Source organism: Carcharodon carcharias, chromosome 6, assembly GCF_017639515.1.
Source record: "Carcharodon carcharias isolate sCarCar2 chromosome 6, sCarCar2.pri, whole genome shotgun sequence".
Lineage (NCBI taxonomy): Eukaryota > Metazoa > Chordata > Chondrichthyes > Lamniformes > Lamnidae > Carcharodon > Carcharodon carcharias.
The window spans coordinates 75,154,215-75,174,324 of NC_054472.1; the positions used below are offsets into that span (position 1 = coordinate 75,154,215).

General features: G+C 44.6%; 1 protein-coding gene across 1 annotated transcript in view; it reads right to left on the reverse strand.

Moving 5' to 3' along the window:
- Nucleotides 1-20,110, reverse strand: part of LOC121278803 (polyamine-modulated factor 1-binding protein 1-like) — a 357,653-nt gene that overhangs the window by 336,903 nt on the left and 640 nt on the right. The window contains exons 2-3 of the mRNA XM_041189256.1: nt 18,187-18,429; nt 16,486-16,716 (exon numbers count right to left, since the gene is read on the reverse strand). Of these exons, the coding sequence (XP_041045190.1) occupies nt 16,486-16,716; nt 18,187-18,429 (474 nt within the window). The remainder of the gene's footprint in view (nt 1-16,485; nt 16,717-18,186; nt 18,430-20,110) is intronic.

Consider the following 20,110-nt stretch of genomic DNA (forward strand, 5'->3'; position numbering starts at 1 on the left):
ACTGGATCCAACAGTCTGCCACTCTGGGATGAAGTGGTGTCCACGTGCGCATTTGGAAATCTTGATGGGAAGGATGGCAGACGCCATGGAGACCCTGGTCCAGAAGAACGCAGAGATGCGCGCAGACCTGCACTCTATCATGGTAGCCATGGGTGAGTTCCTTCAGTGGCAATGCAACGGGGCAAATGAGGCACCTCGACATCCCTCCAAGTACCCCTTCCCCTCAAGGAGTCAGGCCGGGACCCTTGGGCACCCGAATGGAGGAGGAGCGGCTGCTGGACACCCCTGGTTCATCCACTCAGGAATTTCAGTGGTTGTCCTCTGCCTCCGAGTCCCCTTTGCCTATGACCCCCTCAGCCTCATCCTCTGTCACCACAGAGGGAGCAGTTGGCCCACAGGAGGACAGCTAAAGCAAGCCGGGGCTCGCAAGGCCTTGGAGCTCCAGCGGACCCATGCTGAAGGTATCAGAGTAAACAGGGCCAACCATTGCACAGGCCATCTCCACCCCTGCTGTGGATGTCAGGGCAGAACCTAGAAGTCTAAGGCATTCAGAGGTTAAGAAATTCTTTTCACAGTTGGTTGCACGGGTGAACACATTTTGTCACTTTACAGTCTGAAAATATATTCACTTTGAATAATGTGTAATGGTGTCTTTCAGCTTCATGTACAAGCTTCGCGAGACAGCCCCCTGCACCACCCACCCCACAAGCGGTTCAGATGCACGCAGCCAGCCCACAAGTGATTCTGGAGGGAGAGGTGTTTGTGTGTGTGTCAGTACAAACACTCTCCCACGTACGCGGATCCTTCCCCCATCACATTCATCTCAATGTCTGAGCATTTTTAACGCTGCCTGCTGGGGGTTCTCTTTCAGTTGTCTATCTGAGCTGACCTGCATCTCCACCCACCCACTGATCACACTCCCTTGCAGCACCTGACTCTTGTTTCACTTGCAATTTAACAAGCATTTTGGTGGTCCAGTTTTTCTTGAGGTCCCCTGTCCTTTCCCCTACTCCAGTCACCCATTTCCTTTCAACCATCACTGTCAAAGCCCCTGGCATCACCTTCCACCTCCCCACTGTCATCTACCAGCCACAACCATTTTATTTTCCGACATCCAGTTGAACGTACACGGTGGCTACATCCCCAAAAAGCCCATCCCTATCCACATTAACCACCCCGACCTCCTCTTTCCCACCCCAGGGTCGGTGCCTACCTCCACCAACCACTGTCAGCGTCCCTTCTACTAATACTGTCACACCCTCACACTCCCACCCTACTGGCTCACTCTGTCCTCGATCAACTCACATTCCCTTCTACCACACACACCTTCCGTTCGCTCCCCAGGAGGCAGTCATCGACTCCAAAGACACTATTCTTGCACATGCACCGGGACATCCCCAGCTCCGGACCTCTTCACTCCTTCCCCCTCATTGTGACTCCTCCACCTCCGCTTCTGCACTCCTTCTCTCCCCCCATCCCCAGACCCCTTTCCCCCTTCCTGACTACTTCCTCCTGCCTTACTCCCACCCTCTTCCCGACTTCTTCCACCAACTTTACTCCTTCCTCCCCAGACTCATTGCTCCTTCCCCACCCCGGACTCTTTCATCCTCCCACTCCCGGACTCATTCCTCCTGCCCTCCTACGCCCGCGGACTCCTTCCTCCTGCCCTCCTACGCCCCCGGGCACCTTCCTCCTACCTCCCCGGACTCTTTCCTCCTAACCCACGCCCCCAGACACCTTCCTCCTTCCCTCTGCCGGGCCCCTTCCTCTCTTCCCCCCAGACCCCGTCCCCCCTCTGGACACCTTCCCTTATACTTTCATAGGCCCCTCACACCTACCTCTCCAGTTGCCGTATTCTCCCTGTTAGTCCTTCCTCCCCCGTACTCCATCTCTCCTCCCAACCTCACCCCACCCCAACACCATTGCTTCCCCCTCCCAAACTCATTTCTCCCCAGCACACGTTCCTCTTCTAGTCCTACACTTTCTTCTCCCGCCCCCTCCGGTATATCTTCCTCTCCCAAACACAGCTGGACCATGCTCTCTACCCCTTCGACAATCATCTATTTACAGACCATGGCCAAGATACTGAGCAGACCCTCAATGGTGACTTTCCACCCTCTGTGAGCTGCTTCCTGGTATAGCCATGTCCATCAGAATCCACCCAGCATGCGATAGGCCTTCCTTCAGGGTCTCATTGCTGTTGGGCTCTAGCATCTTCAGCTCCTCATATGTCTGTGATGTGAGCAAGCCCCTGACAGTAAGTCCTGATTTCTGCACCTCATGCTTGTAAAGACGTTTTGTGCACCAGCGTGTTTTACCACTAACGTGGGCGATAAATTTGATGTGGGGGGGATGATTCTGGCAAGCTGCGCTTACAATGATATGCAGATGTATTACAATGAGGTTCCTGACATCAGATGGCAGGAAACACGGCCCGCCGTTGACGGACAGAGTGGACAATTGCAAACTGGCTTCATGATGTCGTGAAACTGGTTTTTGGCCTTCTTGCCATATTGTCTGCTCACGCCGCCGAACACGCCCACCGTTAACGGGCACAAAAAATTCCGCCCCAAGTGCAGTTGCAGGCGGATTCTGTGGCATGTATCCTGCTGCTCGGAATGGCAGGAAATCGTGTCCGATTCATGCTTGGAAGCTCATTAATTATGCAGAGGTGAGTATCTCTCTGGGAGCTGATTTGCTCACTCCACTGTTACTTGGCGGGGTCAAAGGTCCAGGTGGCATATTTATATGCCATCTGAACAGACACACCTTATTCTCTTCAGCTCACCCTGTCTCCAGGACATGCACGAAAATGTCTTCAAGCCAAAAGAAGAAGGCTGCACCCCGCTTCTGCCATGAGGCCCTCCAGGCCTTGATCAGAGGAGTCCGGGCACATAGCAACATCCTATATCCCAGGGATGGTTCCAGAAAGCATACTGGCCTCACTTTTCCGGCCTGGGAGGCCATCGCAGGGAACGTCAGCGTGACTGGCAACCGCACCTGAAACGCCATCCAGTGCAGGAAGAGGGTGAATGATCTCATCCGCACCACCAGGGTACGTCATCCTTCAACTCCCTCCAATATCAAACTTTCATCATGGCATGATGTAATCAAAGGGCAACTCAGAGATCTCACATAACCATTAGCAGGGGATCCATATCACCATTGACTGTTTCATGGAAACTATCACATCACCACCGTTCCATCTACAATGATGTGCACTCTCCATCCTCAGACCCGCTGGGGAGGGCTCACCATACATAGGAGGCATGGATCTTTCCCAACCTATACTGCATCCCTTCTCATCACGTGCCTTTCTTTTGTCTTCATCCAGGACAAGCTAGCACACAACAGAAGGGAATAAGCACAGACTGGGGTAGGCATGGCCGACATAATAGCTCTGAGTGAATTCGAGGAGGCTACAGCCGAGATTGCTGGGGAGGACAGGATTGCTGCTCTGGAGAAGGTGAGACTGGATTGTCTCAGCAACTTTGTACCAATTACACCCTGACAATTACAGTGAGTGACATGCAGTCTTATAATCCTCTTGCTCATCAACTAAAACTCTATTCTCTATCCTTTAGGCTCCAGCAGATTGAGGCCCACAAGACAGCCCACCAGAGCTCTGAGCCCCCAGACCACGTCAGAAGAGGAAGCTCCTGAAGACCCGTCACAGCGCTCACCCGTACCCTGCACCAGGGCAGAGACACACACCTCAGGCTCAACTACTGGAGAACACCTCACTGACAAGTCCTCACAGCAGTCGGAGGCAGGGACAGCCCAGGTCTCCAGCAGTCGGAGGGCTGCAGGAGACCAGTCACCCACTTAGTTCAAGTCAGATGATGAGCCTCTGTGAGTGGCCACCAACTCAATGCTGGAGATGCCACAACAGGTGGCAGAACATCAGGCAGAGATTCAGCAGTCATTTAGCAGACTAGAGCGAAGGCTGGAAGAGTCCATCCATGTTCTGTCCGATGTCGTGGCTCTGATATGCGAGCGCTTCGAGGTTACCATGGGAAGGCTGGCAACCACCATGGTGACCTTGGTCCAGCAGACCTTGCTGGATTTGTGCTTGGCTCTGCATTCTGTGGTCACACAGCCTGGTGGGTACCCTCAAGATGTAGGCGACAGGGGTACAAGGCACCTTGACCTCCCTCCAGGTGCACCATCTCCTTTGCTGCCACAGGGAGGGTGAGTGTCAGCCGGACACCCCAGGGGCTTCCTCTCAGAACCCAAGGATGTGCAGCCGCTTGGAGTCCCCTCTGTCTGTGACCCAATCCGCTCCAGCTGTTCAAGTCGAGGAGGGTGCATCTGCCTTTGTGCAGGGGACTCTTATCAGACCGGGACCCTCCAGGCCTTGGGCCACCAGAAGATGTCTGCCAAGGCCATCACCAACATCAGGATGTAGCAGTCAGCAGATTGCCTCCACCTCTACTGCAAATGTCGGGGCTGTACCCAGGTGTAGTGGTAGGATTAGGAAAATTAAGAAATATTGAAATCACTTTTGGATCACAGGTACGGTACCAATGTAAAAATATTGCACTTCTGTAAATACATTAGATGGTTATGTGGATAGTTTGGTCGACTGAAGGTGTTGTAATCATGTACATTTGAATCCTCTTATCTCCAGGTTTAGCCATCCTCTCACTCAGTGATAGTGACCCTCTCTGAGATTCACATTCATGTGACGTCAGCCTCACTAAAGAAGATATCTTCACCCTTGTTTAATGTCAGGGAGATGTGTAAAAATCTTTATTGGAAGTGTGTGATTTATGTGCTTGCAACCCTTTGTCCTCACGGAACATCATTTTGCGAGAGCAACTCAGCAGCCTTGAGGGAATAGCGGCAATTGTGCCTCCTCAGTGGTAGTGCCAAAGGACAAGGCATGGATGGGAGGAGGAGATACCCAACCACGTCCTCATCTCACTGCCCACTGTAGTTTCTCACTTTTGTGGCGATGACTGCTTCAAGTAAGTATTTGCATTGTTCTCATTATTGAGTGTACTCTCACTCCCCAGAGCGAACGCACACAGGAAGGCACTGCTGACTTCCTTAGAGGTCATGGCCTGGTGAATCATGAGTCTAGAAGGTACAAGTGTGAATGCTAGACTAACTCTCAATGTGACTGGTTGAACGTCCCTTGAGATGAAATGAAATGGCAATGAAGGCCAGAAGAACAGTGGCCATTTCCCTTGTCTTCACTTTACTCCTCCTAAAATCTGGCAGTGATTCAAATGTCACTGGCACATCTCCCAGGTTTTGCTTCCTCTATAGCACTGCCACCTTCAAATTGACCCTCATTGCCCTGAGGTTTCTGACCTTCCTGATCTTCATCCTCCAAAGAGCTCTCATCCTCCTCCATTTCACCCTCTGACAAGGGATCACCTCTTTGTAGTGCCAGGCTGTGAAGGGCTCAACACACAGTAATAATGTGTGAAAACCTGTCAGGAGTGAACAGTACTGTGCCGCCTGAGAGGTCCAAACATCTGAAGCACATCTTCAGAGTGCCAACGGTCTGCTCGATTAGGGACCATGTGGAGCTTGAGCAGAACAACTCAGAGCAACTCACCGGTGTCATCAGCCAACGTTTCAGTGGGTACCCCTTATCCCCAAGCAGCCATCTCTGCCGACGTTCAGGCCCTTTGAAAATCTGAGGCACCTGGGAGTAACTCAGGATGTATGAGTCAGGGCAACTCCCAGGGTACTGTGCACAAATGTGCAGTATGTGCTTCCGATGATCGCACACCAGTTGAACAATGATGGAGCAGCAGCCTTTGTAATTTATAAACATTAGAGGCTGCTGTCTTGGAGCCCTTAAAGCCACATGGGTACAGATGTTTGCACTCTGCACTCTTGGGAAGCCTGAGATAGAAACGAAACCGATGAATCTTGCAGCCTGGCTATCTTCGTCCACAGCAAATATCACATAGTGATGTGCCTTGCTGTAAAGGGCACCTGTGACCTCCTTTATGCATCTATCCTTTGCAGATTGACAGATGTTGCAGAGGTCCCCTGTGGATCCTTAGAAAGACCCACATGCAAAAGTATTCGGCACGGCGGTCGCCTTTAAAGCCACTGGCAGGGGATAGCCTCCAATTCCACGGCATGTCAGGTTTTCACGAAGAACGTGGCAGATGTGATCTACCAGAGCTTGGGATAAGCAGAGACATGCCTGGCATTGTCTCACACTCATTTATAAATAGGAGTCTCCCTCGTTATACCCTAGGTCTGGCGAGTTGCCTCTGTTGTCTGGGTCTCTCCTCCTGACCCTCTTGCTCTTGCTCTGGCTCCCCTTGACCCTGGGCCTCAGGTGGGGCCTCTTCTTGCAGCTGCGCTCGGTGTCGCCTCTCCCTCCTTCACCTAATAGCACTTCTTTTCGTAGAAAAGTTAGGTTTCATTAAAGGAATACAGTAATGTCCAGGTTGCGTAAATTGTAAATCCACAGGTTTTCCAAATACAATGGCCTTGTCATTTTCCATGTCCAGCTTCATTTACGCTTTCTTCATTAATGGTCTGCTCAACAGTAACGGTATTTCACTGGACGTGCTGATGAAATGATTGACTCCAGCTATCTTACAGGGAATCGCAGCCCTTTTTAAAAAATTTAGGGAATTATCATCTCCAAATCTAAAACTGGTGGAACTCTCAAATTCTTTAACCGTGGGCAGAATTTTGCCCTTGGATGGTGGACGGGCCCCACTGGCTTGGCAGCGGGTGGGCAGCCGACCCCCGCCACTGAGACGAGGCCCTTCGCCATTTTAAGTGGGTGGGCCAATTAAGGCCCGCCCAGCGCCATCCCCAACGGGAAGCGCTATGCGCTTCCTGTATGGGGGGGAGGGGCGGGACAGAATCCCCAGCTGTCAAGGTGCGCTCTTTCGCAAAAGCGCGCATTTCTCCCTGACGCAAAGTGCTGTCTCAGGGAGAATACTGACAGTGTCAAAAACATTAAAAATAGAAACATTAAAAAATTATTAACATGTTCCCCTCATGTGACAATGTCACACAAGATGGGACATGTTAATAAAGACCACATAAACTTTATTAATTTTTTACAATACAGACATGAAACTTCATCCTGACAGTGGATGAAGTTTCATCAATAATCTGGAGTCCGCTGGGGCTCCTGGCCTGCCCGCCAGCCTTAAGGTTGGCCGGGCAGGGCTTTAATTACTTTAAATAACCTGTCAATGGCCTCAATTGGCCATTGACAGGTCGATGGGCGGACAGCTGCTTTCACTGTCTGCCTGCCTTCCTAAAAACTTAGATGGACCAGGGTGACGTCGGGGATTCCTCCCGACGTCATCCCACATCATTTTCCCCTCGGTGACTGGGCCCCGCCCCCAAATCGCCGAGAAGAAAATCCTGGCCCTTATTCCAGTCCTTGTCATTTAAGGAGTCCAGGTAGTATTTTAACCAGTCTAATCCACAGTTAGTAGACATGCATCCACTATCTAGCACTGCACAGTTGAAGGACTCTGCCAAGACATTCATCACCAGGCTGCAACTTCTTGTGACTAATACAACTCCCTCTCTTTGGTCAATATCTCCAGCTTCTTCCTCTGAGTCTTCTGTCTCATGTTTAATCTCAAATACCTTATTATATCATTTAGGACAGTTCATCGCATATGGTATTTTGAAATGCATCTAAAACACTGATTGTCTGAGGTGTTTCTGTCCCCTTTGTTTCTAGTTACAAATCTCCTTTTGTACTGACACCTGCATCCTGTTTCTAAACAATCTTGCCTTTCCATTAACATTGTATCCTCCATTTTCTGCCTTACCGCTGAATGGCTCATTTGCATCATGAATGGTGCCGAATAGGAATGTTTTCCAAGGAATTTTTTTTAGCACTTCTGACATCTGTTCCAACAGTGTGTGTCTTTCTTCAAACTTAACTCCCGTTAGAACTAGAAGCTAGTCTATGTTCAATACTTTGGTACAGTCTAGTAACTTGAACACCAGCACTAATTGGGGAATTTCTAGATGGAACTTTTGCAATCTTGTATATGATCTACTGAATTCCATTATGTAATCCTCTATGGAATTTTCTTCCAACATTCTAAGTTTGTCAAAATCAGACCATGCTTCATAAGCACTTAATAAATCATCTTTTTGATCGATCTTATCCATAAAATCTGATAAAGTTTCTAAAACTTCATTTGTGTCTAAATGCTTAGACTCCAACTCCAAAATTACTTTGCATCTTATTTTGCTTTCATATGGTAACGAAAGTGCCAAAGCCATCCCCTGTTTTTTCTTTGGCCAGGATGTAACTCGTGTCCACATGGTAACTTCATTTTTCTATTGGTCATATGGTTGATGCTCCGAAAACATCGGTGAGTGATCCTACCCCGACATTCTACATTTCGATTCAGCCATTTTCTTTTTTGAGTGGCTCAAAACCACTCTGCTCTTAAAGTTAACTCCAAATACAGTCTTTTGTCCAAAGAAAGCTTAGTTTCCAATCTTTTTACTTGCAAGCAGGAACCATCCTCTGCTACCACTGTTAAGTTCCAATAGTTGTTTAGAAATGAAGACCGAAACCAAGACAGACTCCTTCAGCGTTTTATTGCTTGTCACAAAACTCTCCAGTTAGCACTAGTCTCAGCTGTTACCCCTTTTATACAACCAAATTGATACCCAGGTTGAACAGCCTAATAATTAGCAATTGAACTTCTTTAACTGTTTCCTTCCCTAACAAAACCCACCACGGGCAGGATGGGAAAATTCCACCCCATACCTCTGTCATTGTCTTATGCAGCATTTGAGCTTCCGCATACATTCTCCCCAGTCAGGTCAAGGTAATTCTTCAACAGCTGATTACAGGGTGATATTAGGTGGTAGTCCTCCTCCTGTAACACTGCCTTACTTTCCTGCTACCCAAATGTTCCTCTTTAATTGAATTTTCCTCCAAGAAACAAGGGGTAGAGTTTTCACTTTGGGTTTAATCAATGATCCATGCACAGTTTTCAAAATTGAATATTTTTTTGTTCATGTTAAATTCAAACTCATTTGCATCTCACTGAATGTAAAGCCTTCCATGAACCAGTAAAATCAGGCAACATTTTAGAATGTAATTCCAAAAAAATTTACGTTAAAAATTATTCCTTGATGTTTTTATGAGTGGTGACCTGGTACAGCTTTATTATTACAGGTGAAAAGTAGGTTTATTAAAAAAAAGTAAATATTTTTAATCAGAGTGCCAAGTCCACCACTTGTGAGTAACCTGATTTTGAATAATTCAAAATGATTTTAAAAAGCCATACAGAACAACTTACTCAGTTTTTGAATAAATTAAATATATTTTAATATCTAAAAGCTTTAAAATACTGTCTATTAATGCCCTGGGCCTCCTCGAAGGGTCCCGTATAGGTGTAATTAGCGGGAGCTCAGCATGCTGATTACTTCAACCTGCAGGCATGGCCAGCTTGTTTTTTGGGGGGGGGGCAGTTGCGGAATTGGCTGAGACATGGCTTCCTGTCCAATGTTTTTAAACCAGTGCAAAAGAGTGCGGAAACTCAACTTGCACTGGACGTCATTTGCCTGTGAAATTTCTCAATCTGTTGCACTGTTTGGTGACTTCAGTGAAAAATCCAGAACTTGGAGAAAGTTCTAGGCCCACACACACAATGGTATTCTGAAAAGAACACCAAAGGCACAAAGATTATGGTTCTAAAATGTAACCCTGACTGTGGTCTAAAAATTCCCTTGATCTCAAGTGCACGTAGCACAAAGCTTTTAAATTTACTGAAAAAATTCTCCAAAATGATTAAATTCAAAATAAAGTTGCTGCCCACAACCTCTTCCCCCACTCACTGGATTTCTATTAGCCTACAACTGCAACCCAGAAACTGTGTGTGCCCAGTATATTGGGTGATTCTGCCTTGTGCAAAGCAAGAAGACAGGAAAATAACACAGCACGCATCATTATTTCATCCACGTGTTATTTACTTTTTCCTTGTTTGATGGAAAAGCTTCCATGTGCAAAAAGATTAAACATCTTTTTCCACCCTTTTTCTGGTTTGCAACACCCTGTGAAGTGTCAGAAACCAGCATTTTAGACACGAAAATCAGTTCCACTGTTTGAATTTTACTATCCACCAGGTCTGACCAATGACTCCAAATAAAATTTTGGGAGCCATTATCAAATGAAGTACATATTGTCACATGGAAGTACGCTGGCCATGATGCTATTGGCAGGTCTTAGAACCTAATTCTTGAACAAGAAGCAATAAGTACATTAAAACAACTGTGACATAGGAGCAGAGAAATGTTTTGTGCACTGCCGGGAATTCCTTCAGGTCATACATATCCATCTTCCTCTGAAAATTCAATTTTGTTATATGTAGTAAAGGTAAAGAAGTTATCCTCTACTGAATTTAAGCTAAAGAGGATTTTATCTTTACATACAGAGGAAAACACAATATAAAGTGTTAATATTGAATATTTAAATATATAGCCTACATTAGTGATACAAGATCGCCTAGACTATGGAGTGAGATAGTTCCATGTGAAGCACTGTGTAGAGACTACCTTGGAAATAGTTGGCAAAACATTAAATCAAACATAGGCCTGAAATTTTCGGATCGTTGGGTCTCTCTTCTCGCGATCCGAAGAATCAGCGGGGAAAACTTGAATGAGCGTCAATTAGCTGCAGGTGGGACTTCAGCCTCTCACTCAGGAGGAAATCCCACCTTAGAGAACTGCCATGAATCTGATTGGTCAGCAGCTCACCAGTCCCTGCAGTAACAGGAGCTGCACTGGACTGAAGAGGAAGTGCATGAAAATGGCTGAGCCTAAGTCCCGGGACCGGAGAACAAGGCAAGTTTAAGGGATCTCAGGGCGGGGAGGGTAGAAGGTGCCTGGGGGGAGCAATGGGGGTGATCGGTGTGTTGGCGGTGAGGCTGGGGGCGGGGCTGGAGAAAGGTCCAGTGGCCCACCTCAGGGGGGACACCTGAGGTCAGAAGGGGGCTTCTGATGGAGGCGCCCCCGTTCCTTCCTGCCCAAGATCTAAGCCCGTTCTTTTTCAGCCTTCCCCCATGTCAGGTAAATCTTCCCACCAGCCTAAAAATTGAGACTGTGCAGGACACGGCCTTTTGGCCACTTAAGGGCCTCAATTAGGGCAAGGGCAGGTGTCCCATCCGAGGCCTTGCCTGCCTCAGTGTAAAATCTCTGTGAGGTCAGGACAGGCGGGAACCCAGAGGGAATCCCGTTCATTCAATTTCGTGCTCCCCCTCACCTAAAAACCCGCTAGCGTGGGAGCGTGAAATTCAGGCCATGGAGTTTGTTTATAGTATTGCCTCCAGCCTTATCTGTAAGTCCAGGACCCCAACTACCACATACCCAACCAAAGAAAACAATAACAGATGATGTCAACAGTTAATCACAATGCAAGGAGCAACAAATGAAGAGCCCAGCGACTGGAAGGAGCAGCGAGGGAAGTGACTGCAGGACAAGAACAGCATGGGAAGATCTTCAGCCGTACTCCAGAAGAAGCAACAGTAAAAAGAAGAGAGGGAAAAGTCCTACTTCTACCTGAGTGCCTCGACCACATGGAAGGCCTGGACCATGCTGAGAAGTGGCAGAACTGGCGTTGCAAGTTCACCAGAAACAGAACAGAATTCGGACTAGCAGAAAAGACCAGCAAAGAACATATCAGTAAATGAATGGCCAGGATATATTCCTAACAATATCATCCTAAAACAGTACTTCGAACAACACAGATATCTCAGTACTGGGGGTGAATTATTAATCTACAGTAAGAAGTTGGTCACACAAGAGTCCTCAGAATCAAAATCCTTCAAAGGATACACAACAAACGCCTAGGAATTACAAAGTGTTGTGTTAGGGCACAAAATTATGGTTGCCTAGAAGTTCAAAGTCACTACAGGACATGATTTTGAGCTGCATCATCTGTACCATCCATCACCTAGAGCAGAAGGAACTTTTGATGGTATCCTCATTTCCATCTAGACCCTGGCAGCATCTTGGAATGGACTTATTTGAGCTCAAGGGGGAATACAGGCCTCAGTTGTCGACTATTACTCCAGATGCATTGAGGTTAAATGTCCTCATGGAATACCCTCAGAGGCAGAGGCAATCATCGATTCACTAAAAGAAATGTTTGCCATAAATGGCATTCCAGATCTTGTCATTTCTGACAATGGTCCAAAATTTGCGAATGACATAATCAGGAAATTAACAGAAGACTATGGATTTGACACACAACTAGATCGCCCAGGTACCCACAAACAAATGGTGAGGCCAAAAGAGGTGTTAGAATAGTCAAAGCTTTGAAAAAAGAATGATGATCTCAACTTAACTCTGTTCACCTACCATTCCACACCACTACAGAATGGGTGAGCTCCTTCAGAACTACTGATGAGAAGAATATTATGCACTCAACTTCCTGTTCTTTCACATAAGCTCATGCCATGTCTAAAATTCTCTGGCACAGAGAGTAAGGGAGAAGGAGGATGAATATCGTGCAATTAGGCAAAGAATTACAATCAACGTCATACAGTGCATGAGCTACCAGAACTCCAGCCAGGTGATTCAGTCTGGATTAGACACCACGGTCAGGATTTTACGGCCCCTCCAACTGGTGGAATATTATGGTTCTGCCGAATTGAATAGAGATTTAAATGGCTCGCTGCATCCGTCGTGGAGAGACACACTGTGGCGGGCCCGTAAAATCCTGGCCCAGAACAGAGAAGGCCAAGTACTGGAAAAGACAAGAAGTCCAAGATCTTATCAGGTTGAAACAGAGAATGGGATAGTGAAAAGGAATAGAAGTGCACTCATACCAGCAAGGAGAAGACCACCAGTTGAATGCACTAAGTATCCATATGATCAGAAAGGCAACCTGAACAGCGAACCAACAGTCTGTGAAAATTCACAAGCTACTCAACAGAGTTCAAGAGAGAGAACTTGAATCCTATAAAGGGTTAATATTAAATATGTAAATATATAGTCTACATCATCAGTGAGGTAAGATCACATCTTAACAGAGCATGGGGGAGAGAGTTCCATGTAGCACCTTGCATTAGAACTACTTTGTACATAGCATAATGTTAAATAAAATATAGTTTGCTATTAGTGTCATCTCCAGCCTTATCTGTAACTCCAGGATCACAACTACCAAATGCCAGACCAGAGACAACAATGACAGAGAAAATACACCCACAATATTCGCTTCAGGCGAAAACTGACATCATACATTCATGGTATGAAGGTACCTCTAGCCTCTGTCATACCTCTATCGTCAGTAACACAACCTGAAGAAACACCTCAGAGGCTATTTCACTAAAGCCAACCACATGCTGCAAAAATGTCCTAAGGCAGAAGCAACAACAATAATTTGTATTGCTATAGCACTTTTAATGTAATAAAGCACCCCAAGTCACTTCACAGGAGCATTACAAAGAAAAATTTGACACAGCCCCATAGGAGATATTAGGTCAGATGGCCAAAAGCTTATTAAATGGGTAGGCTAAAAGAGAGAGATAGAAACACGGAGAGGTTAAGTACTGGATGAGTTGAAATTTCCTCCAATAAAATACTGGTAAGATTGAAGATATTGGTTTTGGTCGCTGCTCCAAACTCTGTTCCCCAGCTACTGACTCCATTCCTCTCCCTGGAAAATGTCTGAGACTAAACAAGATCATACTTGATCTCGAGATGAGCTGCCAACCCGTGCTATCTCCAAGATCATTTAATTCCACCTGTGTGGAATTGGCCAATTTTCCCCCACTCAGCTCATCTGAGCTGAAACCCTCATTCATGCCTTTGCTACTTCTGGACTTGACTATTCCGATGCACTCCTGGCTGCGCTCCAAAATTCTACCCTCCATAAACTTCAAGTCATCCAAATCTTTGCTGCCCATCCAAACCCCACACACCAAATTCTGATCTCCCTCACCCCTGTGCTTGCTGATCTACATCTGCTCCCAGTCAAGCAATGCCTTGATTTTAAAATTGTCATCCATGTTTTCACATCCTTCCATAACCTTGCCTCTTCCCAGCTCTTTAATCTCCTCAAGCCATGGGACTCAAGTTATCTGTTCTCACCTAATTCTGTTCTCTTGAGCATCCCTGAATTTATTTGCTCCATTGGTGGCCATGCCTTCAGCTACCTAGGCCCTCAGCTTTTGAATTCCCTCCCTAAACCTCTCTGACTCTCTACCTCTCTTTGTTCCTTTAAGGCACTACTTAAAACCTGTCTTTCACCAAGAGTCTTATTTTGCATTATATGCCACCTGTGAAGTGACTTGGGATAGTTTATTATGTTACAAGCACTATATGTTGTTGTTGATGATGGTTTCAGCAGATGTGCTGAGGAAGGATGGAATCTGGGAATGTTATGGAAGTGGAAAGAGATGGTCTTTGTGATGCCTCAGATAAGTGGTCTGAAGTTCATCCCGGGGTCAAATGATACCAAGGTTTCTAACAGTCTGTTTCAGCCTCATGATAGGTACAAGGGGAAGGAATGGAGTCAGTGGCTAGGGAACGAAGTTTGTGGTGGAGACCAAAGACATTGGTTTTGGTTTTCCTGATATTTAACTGGAAGAAATTTCTGTTCATCTAGCACTAGATGTGGGTGTCATGAGAGTATAATAATTTTCATAATATTTTTCTGGTTTATTGTAAAGTAGGTTTATAGTGGTAAGTAGCTGGGTCTGTCTATGTGTGATTTAATTACATTTGGAGTCAAGTAGACTGCAAGTTTAACTCATCAAAACAAGCCAGGTGCTTGATATGCTAATGAGTAAACATGGATGCTGGCTTGGCATGTAAGGTGTGAGGGAATTTGTATTTTTAGATAGTTATGGGGAGATTTCGATTTCAAAGGGATCTCAGTTTGTTTACAATTAGCCAAATAAGCGAGGCTAAGAAATGTGCTTATTTTTCTCCAAAGGTTACAGACAATAAATAGTAGCAGCATGAAAGTTTTTATATTGTGAGGAAGATATAGTTTCAAAGACATATGAAACAATAGAATTTACATATTAAAAAAAGAGAAACATATATAAAGAGGAATGAGGCTATGTGTCAGGAGAAGGCATTGTGAGATCCAACAGAAGCGCGTGAAGTAACCTTAATGAAGCCTCCAGCATTTGTGCATAAGCCTGCTATCTACCAAAGCCAAAGCTGGAGAAAAGTCATTTGGAATTCCACTGTCTAGGGTATTGTGTTAATTTGCTGAATCTGTTTAAAATCTAAAATCTTTTTTTTGGACCATTGCCTTATAGGGGTATAACTGGGAGTCAGGTTAATTAGTAATTTTAAAAGTTACTATAGTAGTAGTTTGTAGTCCTATATTTGTGCTTGAAATCTTTTCTTTTGTTAATCAATATTTTAATTTAGCTTTTTTAAAATTTCTAAAAGTCTTGGTGGACTTATTACTTCTGAATCAGTACACGTATCTCGAAATAAATACAGTGCAGAGGCTGAGGGGGACACCTTAGAGAAAGTTTGGCCCATTGGGCTAGGAGAATGGAGGTAAGTGGCAGAGGCAACTGATCCAATGGTCACAATCACCTCCAAATCTGGCTAAACTACATAAATTACTATTGGACCCTGCTCTAGTCTACTAAAACTGCTCACTATTATGGGATCATCCTGAAATGAAAATATAACCCCCAACTTTTTTTCTATACTTAAACTGCCTGTTCCACCCTGACTTCCAACATCAACACTGAGAAGCTCATGAGGCCTCTACTGGGGGAATGGCCAAGGTGGAATACAGTAATGGTTTTCATGGGAACAAAGACATCAAAGAGGAGTTGAGCATTTGTTTGAGAAGATCAGTAACTGCAGAAATATTGTGGTGAACAGAGGGTCAAAGCCTAGACAGTTGGCATTTTTCCAGGGCAGACAGAGAAGGAAGTAGGGTTGGGAGGTGTAAGGGGGATGTGGTTGAAGAGTGAGACAAGGAAGTGATCAGAAATATGACTCATGTAATGTGAATAGTGAGGCCACAAGAGATGGCAAGAGCAATCAGGTGACCACACATAAAGGTGGTGGAGTCCACATGCAGGGAGAGGTTAGGAGATCAGTGAATTCAGAAGAGTGAATGCATGATGAATTTAAGTTGAGGTTGAAATCACTGAGGATAAGAAGTCGCTCAGTGCAGAGGTTGAGGGGGAACACAGTGAAGATATCTCGGTGAGAAAATAAGTGAATGAATACTTCAGGCTGGGAGAGATTTACAACCTACCAATTATAGAATCCATCTGATCCATTCTTCAGAATGGAAATCACAAAGGGTTCTCTAATAGACAGGTGATTTGCTCTGTAGAATACTGTCCAGGTGATTCAGAAAAAAAAAAGTATACCTTACAGACATTTTGCACTGGTGAAGGTTGCAAAGCAATAGAAGTGCATGGTTTTTCAGCTGAGATATTGTATGCTTAAATATATAATTAATTTGATTAATAATGCAATCAAGCAACAAAACAAAACTACTCATAAAAGAGAACATACCTGATTACTCGAATATGTTGATTCTTCTTCAGAGCTTCGCACAAGTTTCTCTAGCTCTTGTATTCTATCTGTGTTTGCTTGACATTTCTGCTTGTACAGATCTGCAGTAGATTCAGAAGCTTTTGCCTGAATGTGACATTCTGTAATTTTATCCTTTAGAAGATCAATCTGCTCTCTTAAATGCAAATTCTCACCATTTTGTTTTTGGATGGTCTCTTTGTGTTGTTCAACCTTTAGAAACAAACAGTTTGCTTTGTTACAAGGCAATGTCATTTCTCACTGGCTTTTGTTGGAGCTGTTTAGCTTTCTAGAAAAAGATCAGATGAATGCATATATTTGAAAACGTTAATTTTAGCCTCTAGGAATCACTTGCATAAAGAACACGGCCAGAATTTTACGTTAAGAAGGCGCACGCCTGACCTGACAGCATGTGAAATTGCACAAGATGTCAGGCATGCGTCCCAATGTCCTTGTGTGATATTTTGTTCGGTGGGCTCGCGGGGCAGTTGGAAGCGCACCAGCCAACAACTAAGTGAGCAATTAAACCCATTAAAGAGTCAAATGAAAGTGATTTTACATGGCCCGTCCACCTTTACAGTTGACAGACAGGCCAATCGGCCAGGCGGCCTTCACTTTTCCGCTACAACCTTAATCCAGGATGGAATGAAACGTTCAGGGTGAAATATAATTTAAAATGTCTGGGTCCAGGGTCTTTTGAGTTCTGCTGTCAGGTGCTTGAATGGGCTGCATAGACACAGTTTACTGCATGTTTTTCTTTTCATTTAATTTGTACAGGTCTTTGGCTACCCAGCAGCTGTCTGCCTTCAGGGAGCTGGTCAGAAGCGCCCAACCACACCCTCACTTTTCTCGGCGCTCGCCCTCTTCTTATGCACACCCCCCCCCCACCAATCCCCTCCCTGGCAGCGCCGAGCCTTTCTCAGCTTGCATTTCACACTGACTGCCTGCTAATTGGCCAGTGTGAAATTGTGATCACAGCCAGAGGCACATTTCGTGCCTATTTCTGGGCCCGCAGATCATGCACGCCTGTCAAGCGTAAGTTTCGGGCCCACGTTTTTGCTCAATAAAACATGAAAACTAGTCCAGGCAGATGTCAGAGGTAAAGTATTGATAGATTTACTTCAAGATTTGTTGCTGGTTTTAGCAATTGACACTTTAAGCAATTGACGTGTTTACTATTTGTTTAACCATAACAATCATAATAAATTTTATAGATCATATCGCTTAGGAGAAAATTTACTTAAACAAATATGCAGTTACATAGCAATATTTCTGCTACGTAGTAATTATTTGTTATTAAGAAATTGAGTATTAATAAGTGGAAAATGTCAACAAGCAGACTTTTTATTTGGAGTAATTTCACCGAAATTCTACCTTCTTCTGAAATAGCCACAAAACACCAAAGAAGTCTTTTTTAGTTTCCAATTGTGGGGTGTCCTAAAGTATGCCAATTATTAAAATCCTCGAACTCTTACACCCTTTGTCAATCCAAAGTTTAAATGAGTTTAAATTTTAAAAATTGCTTTTATCAACATAAAGACAATAGTAAGGATAATATATAGAAGAGAATATTTAGTTTAGCAGGTTGAGCCTAATCACTGTAGTTAAAAATTGAAAAAGATTTAATCAAAAGTTAATGACTGATGTTTAGTGCAATATATTCAGGGTTTTCTTAACACTTACTTGGCTTGCAGAGTCATGATGAAGACGCTTTGTTTTTTCCAAGTCTTCTTTGAGTTGTATTACTCTTGCCTTGTATTCTTGCACTTTACCAAGAGTATCCTGCAATTCAGTTCCCGTTGAATCCAACTCATTTTGCAACAAAAAGTTCTTTTGTGACCATCGTTCCAAATCGACATTGTAAGATTGCTTTGCGACATCCAAATCATTGTGCAACTGTGCTATATTTTTTTTATTGGCTTGTAGCTATATTTTTTTAAAAAAGCATTTTATCAAATAGATATTCCTCTGCATGAAATTCTACAAATTATATTTTGTAAAAAGACACATGTCTAACGTTTGTGTCTTGTACTCATCAGGACATTCGCAAGAATATCAAATGTAAAAGGAACAACAATTTATACTTCAAAAGAAAAGAATGCTGATTGGTTGGCAAATGGACTGTGATTGGTAGGGGCATTGCCATACAGAATGCACTAATTAACAGATGACTGACAGTTAACAGCCAAGCTTTGTTTACATTCAAACCAGGCAGGTTGACTGACTGGTTAAGGTATTGCCCTGGGGAATGAACCAGAGAATGGCTGTCACCTATTTTGTTCAGTTGAAACAGGCGTGTGTTTTTGTTCTTTCTGTCTGCTAGGAACAGGGCTCTGTGTATTAATATGTGTAGCTCATAGCACGTGTGATGGACTACGATCTCATATTGTACTTTTTTATAATATATATCTCTAAATTTTAAAACTGAACCTTGGCTGACCACGATCCTTAAAATTGCTGAACCTATGTCTGTCTGTGACCACAGAATAAAAGAAGACACTTTGCAGTTTCAGGAAAACTTTTATACCTCATTATCTCTGAGGAGCCATGAAGATCACCTGGGACTGTGCAACCCAACTTCAAAGAGAGCTATAAAAAGTCCATTTGCATTTGATAACCCAGGCTTGCCAGCAGTCAACAGAGGGTCTGCTAACACAAAAGGCCCCTCAAGCATTCTTATCAATTCAAAAGGCTTGGACGTTTAGCCCCTCTGGCTGTTCGCAACAGGCAAGGTAGTGACCATACCCAACCAGCCCATGCTTGCAAAGCTCAAAACACAGTGTCCAGCATTAGACGTGATTCTGTGATTGGACACCACTTGCTAAACAATGCTGAGTGTGCTAAGAATTATGCTGACAAACAATTTAGAATTGTTAGTCAGGCTCGCAGTTTGACATGTTAATTTAAACAAAGCTTGGCAGTTAACTGTCAATCATCAGTTAACTGGTGCATTCTCCATGGCCACACGTCTACCAATCAGAGTCAATTTGCCAACCATCCAACACTATCGATCTTTTCATGAAGTATAAATTGTTGTTCCCTTTACATTTGGTATTCTTGCAAATGTCCTGATGAGTGCAAGACGAAAAGCTTTGAGATGTGTCTTTTTTCAGCGATACTCAAGTCCTGTACTACTAAATGATAATTAATAGTTTGCTTCACTCAAAATCATTTCCAAGCTTATTTTAGTGCCTAGGTTAGAATGGGGAGTATCAATTCCCAAATGTCATAGACCACTGGAGGTAATGCATGTGCATAGATGAGAATTGAGGCCAGAATCAAGTTAGCTACCCTGGCCTGAATTTTCCAGGGGGCCCAGCCACCAATGTCAGGACCATAAGGAAGTCCAGAGGCTGCACTGGAGTAACATTACATAAAGCAACCTCCTAAATGGCCTCCTTCACCTTTACTGACTAGGATGGAGGATTGACCCCTCATGCAGCTGCTCATGGATCTCTGTGAGTAATGCAGTCTCCTGATACTGACAATCAATTCAACCATCCACGGTCCACTCACTTTCCTATGAGAGGGTAGCACTGCCCGGCTTCCAGCAAAGTGAGAAGTTCGTGCAATGTCAGGAAATTTGCAGGACTGGGGGAAAATGGCC